General features: G+C 35.9%; 1 protein-coding gene across 1 annotated transcript; it reads left to right on the forward strand.

Moving 5' to 3' along the window:
- Positions 1 to 247: 247 nt before the first annotated feature.
- Positions 248 to 655, forward strand: HELRODRAFT_160096 (hypothetical protein; the record flags this gene model as incomplete). Its single annotated transcript, XM_009017112.1, has 1 exon — positions 248 to 655. The coding sequence occupies one exon, from the start codon at positions 248 to 250 to the stop codon at positions 653 to 655; it is 408 nt and encodes a 135-aa protein (XP_009015360.1).
- Positions 656 to 4,818: the final 4,163 nt, after the last annotated feature.

Raw genomic sequence — 4,818 nt, forward strand, 5'->3', positions numbered from 1 at the left:
GCTTGACAAAAATTCTACTGGCAATCAAATGACGAAAACCGTTACATTTTGGTTGTAGCGGACTATTATAGCAATTGTCCAGATATAAAGAAGACAAGAACAACTCCTCTCCACCTTCAGCCAGATGGGATGATGAAACATTCATGTTTGGTCAGCTTAACGTACGTCTTGTTGATTTTTAAAATTATCGCTTTTTGTTTTCTAAATTCGTAAATATTTCATTAAATACTGTTCACCGTTATTTGCCATGGCTAAAAATCTTTCCAATGAAAACTTTGAGTTGATAATTTCCAAAACTTTGGATAGAACTAATGAAAATTTCATTAAATGCCTCGATAGAATTCTAGAAAAATCAAATGAGAATTTGGAAAAGGTCATTACCCTTTCAAATAGAAACCTAGAAAAATTACTGGTAAAATCCGACTCAAATTTAACTAAAATAATTGAGTTGTCTAACGAAAACTTGCGTAAAACCACTGTCAATTCCGAGACCCTGATGAGTAAACTGTTTGAAACAACAGTCTTAAAAATGGAAGCTATTAGTAACAGCTTTGAGCGTGCAGTCAAGGGCATGTCAGATGCAGTTACTGACTGCATGAATCAGCTTCACATGACTATGTCAACTCTCGGCTCCACTGTTGCCCAATGTCAATAGCAGGTAGTAAAACTCAACAACGCTCCAATGCTGGAGACAATGACAAAAGCCTTGTGGACGGTGGAAGATGAACGAAAGGAAGAGGAACGTCGGTCTAAAAACGTCATAATATCAGGATTAGAACCTCAGCCGGGGATTGCTAACATGGATTTCAAAATTCTGTGAAGATAACTTGACAATCAAACCTCAGATAATTAGAACCCGCCGTTTTGGTAATTGCAAGATGTGCGTAACTCTCAATAACTCAACATCTGTTGAAGATTTAATAGCTTCATCTAGAATCCTCAGAGCATCACCAACTACTAAAAAAATCTTCATAAATCCTGATCTTTCCAAAAGACAGGCAGAACTGGCTTATCTAAAAAGGCAAGAAAGGCGTCAGAACAAAATCAACAACAACCAACCTGGGAGTAATCAGCCCTTTTGTGAAAACATCTAATGAACATCTCCGCTTCGCACTCGCCAATGTTCGTAGCATTCAGAAGAAACAAAATGAACTGGTTTTATTTTTATCAGTTTATAAACCTGAAATTTTTTCTGTTATTGAAACTTGGTTAACTCCGAATGATCCTGATAGTTTATTTTTGCCACCTGGTTATGTCTTTGTTCGATGGGACCGTGAAACACGTGGTGGCGGTGTGGCTTTTATTATCAAGGACACCGTTCCCTACAGGGTTGTCTCGCGTCATCAGCATTTTCACATATTGAGATAGTCTCTATCGACATTGCTATCTCAAACAAGAATTACCGCTTTATTTCATATTATCGCAGTGGTGGTTTCGACATGTTGGCAGAAAAATATGCATTCGACAGCGTTCAATGTATAAAGGAAATTTGCAAAGGTGATATAAACTGTTTGATGGGTGATTTCTACCTTCCCAATATCGACTGGATAAATTACTCTGCACCGAACAATTATATCTATGACATCTTTATGGATCTTTTCAGTGAATTGGGTCTTCACCAATTGGTTGATCAACCAACTCGGGGAAACAATATTTTGGACTTGATTCTATGTGATGATGCCAGCTTGCTGGCCGAGTTAGATGTTTCCTGCCCATTTGCTTCAAGTGACCACAACTGTCTCACATTTACAGTCAACTGCGAGATTAGTACCTCATCAGGTGTTGTTTTTAACAATGATACATCTTTCTATGATTTCACCAAGGCTGATTTTGCTTCTATGAACAATTGTTTGACGAGTATAAACTGGGATTACCCATTTCAGAATTGTATGGATGTTAACTCCTGCTGGAAACTTTTCGAACAAATAATCAACAATGCTGTGACAACGTATGTCCCCCTACTGAGTCATGCAAATTTCTCACGCAAGTGCACAGTTCCAAATTTGCTACGTCAATCTTACAAAGTCAAACTTCATTTTTGGAAAAAATGGAAAATAACATCTTCCTCTGACGATAGTGAACTCTATTTGTCAATGATGCGTAAATGTTCAAAACTGGCCAATCATTTTAAAAAAATCAATGAACAAAGATTGTTGGCAAAAACTAATGTTCGAAGTTTTTATCGATACGTTAATAAAAAATTGTTTTCTCGACAACAACTTAGCAGTTTGAAATTGAACGACAACAGCGTTACCCATGATCCATTGGTGATGGCTAACACATTCAACAAATATTTTGCCTCAGTGTTCACCAACGACAACAACAGCAACTGCACTTTACTTTGTCGTACCACCAATTCATTAGACGATGTTAGCTTCACTCCCCGACTAGCTCAGCTCTACGTAATCTAAAATGTACATCCTCGATGGGACCAGATGGTATTCCGAACATCCTACTAAAGATGTGTGCTTCTAGTCTAGCAGTCCCACTATGTCATATTTTCGATACATCCTTCAAAAATAATATGCTGCCAGCTAAATGGAAAACTGCAATTGTGACAAAAAAAGGACCAACTAACTACCCAAGCAACTACAGACCAATCTCACTTACATGTTCTTGCTGCCGCATAATGGAAAAAATCATCAACAAAAAAATGTTATCTTACATGTCTAACAATAAATTAATATCTCAATTTCAACATGGTTTTTTGCCTGGGAGATCCACCAACACCAACCTTCTACAATTTCTCGGGGATTGGATGTCAATTCGTCAGCAAAGAGAGTGTTGTGACACCGTCTACTTAGATTTTCAAAAAGCCTTCGACTCCGTATCGCACAAAAAACTAATTAGTAAATTAGAGTCTTATGGAATTTAAGGAAATTTACTTTCCTGGTTGAAAGACTTTTTATATGAACGTTCTCAGCTTGTTCGGGTTCATGGTAAGTTGTCATCGTCTGTGCCAGTTACTAGTGGTGTTGCACAGGGTAGCGTCCTGGGACCCACCTTATTTTTCATTTATATAAACGACATAGTTGAGTGTATTTCATCTAAACCGGTTTCAATTTTGCTCTTTGCTGACGACATCAAGTTATACTGCTGCTCATTCGATTCAACTCAACTTCAACAAGTAATCAACGATGTAGTTGATTGGAGTATCAAATGGCAGTTACCCCTTTCTCCGGATAAATGTTATTATTGTTTATTTCCCCATTCATCTAGATCTTTTAATGTTCCTCATCAGTATTTTGTTGGTCAACACGTTTTAAAACCAGCATGTTACTTCAAGGATCTAGGTTTTACAGTTGACAAGCAAACTAATTTTAATTTACATATTGACGATATAACTCACAAAGCTTCCTCACGTGGACGTTTAATAATCAGATGTTTTACCTCTAAAGATCAAAACCTACTCATCAAAGCAGTTTGCACATATGTACGTCCTCAGTTGGAGTACTGTTCCTCTGTGTGGAACCCCCATTATAAGTACCAAGTGAGAAAAATCGAAAACGTCCAGAAAAGGTTCACGAAATCAATTCCTTCCTTACCCCATCTACCGTATTTATTTCGACTACAAGCAGTTAAAATGCAAACTCTGGAACACCGCAGATTAATTTATGACTTATGCTTTTTAAACAAAATTCTTAACAAAAATATCCAAACTGATCTGATTGAGAAATTCATCCCGGTTTCGTATGTGTCGACTCGTGGGCATCAGAATAAGTTGCGTGAATTAAACACTAACGACAACGTGTCCAAATACTTCTTCTGCAACAGAATCATACGTTGCCAAAAGAAGTGGTGTCCTCAACATCTCATGCCATCTTCAAGAATCGCTTACTGGCTGTTGACTTGTCCAAATATTTACTAATCAAACAACTATTACATTAATGTTTGTTGTCATAATTATTGTGCTCTATGATAAAAATGTTAATGTTATTCGTGACTTAATGCCATTATTAACTTCTCTATATATATGTGCATGTTATGTATATATGTGTATGCGTGTATGTGTAAGTATATGTATTTATTTTTTTGTTTTTTTTTTTATGTTGATTGATAACAATGAACTCGAAAGCGAAATCTGTGTTTATATTTATTAGTTAAGTTTTTTGCCATACTGATTGCTTGTGTGATGTTGATTGATGATAGCGACAATAATATTTTTATGTAGATTTATTCTTCTTGACGTTATGTTTAGAGAAATTGTTTTTCTTTTTTATCAACTAGGTATGTGGTCTTTTAGATCCTCTGGTTGTTTGTGAATAAATAAATAAATAAATAAATTAAGGTAGTTGACAAAAACCAAGAAGACTAGGATTAACGAATACCTCATGGCATATCGAAGTGCCATCTACATAACTACTGCGGAGACCCATATCTAAGATCATTTTTGGAAGTACTATAAAACATCAGCGGATATGAAATATGGTGTAGGCCTCACAATCAATAACAGATTATTTGGATTATCTTCGTCAGCGATTAAACAGCAGTTAAATTGAAAAAGAACAACGCAGCAACCGAGATCCGATACGATCAGAAGGAAACCCTGCTGGATTTAACGTATAGCTATATAAAAGGACGGTCTCTAAAGTTTCAAGCATGGATATTGTAGGGATCAAACATTCATTTATTAACTATCTTATTTATTAATTATTATTAAAGATTATTGCAAATTTCAATGTTACCTAATCTATGTTAATTTTTATGTCTTTGCTTCTCTCTCGACTTCTTCCTTTTTTTTTCCTGATAACTTTTAAAACGAAACGGTTCGAGATTCACGTGGGAATAAAGATAATATTTTATTACGCCTGAATTGTG

This window comes from Helobdella robusta, assembly GCF_000326865.2.
Source record: "Helobdella robusta unplaced genomic scaffold HELROscaffold_2, whole genome shotgun sequence".
Lineage (NCBI taxonomy): Eukaryota > Metazoa > Annelida > Clitellata > Rhynchobdellida > Glossiphoniidae > Helobdella > Helobdella robusta.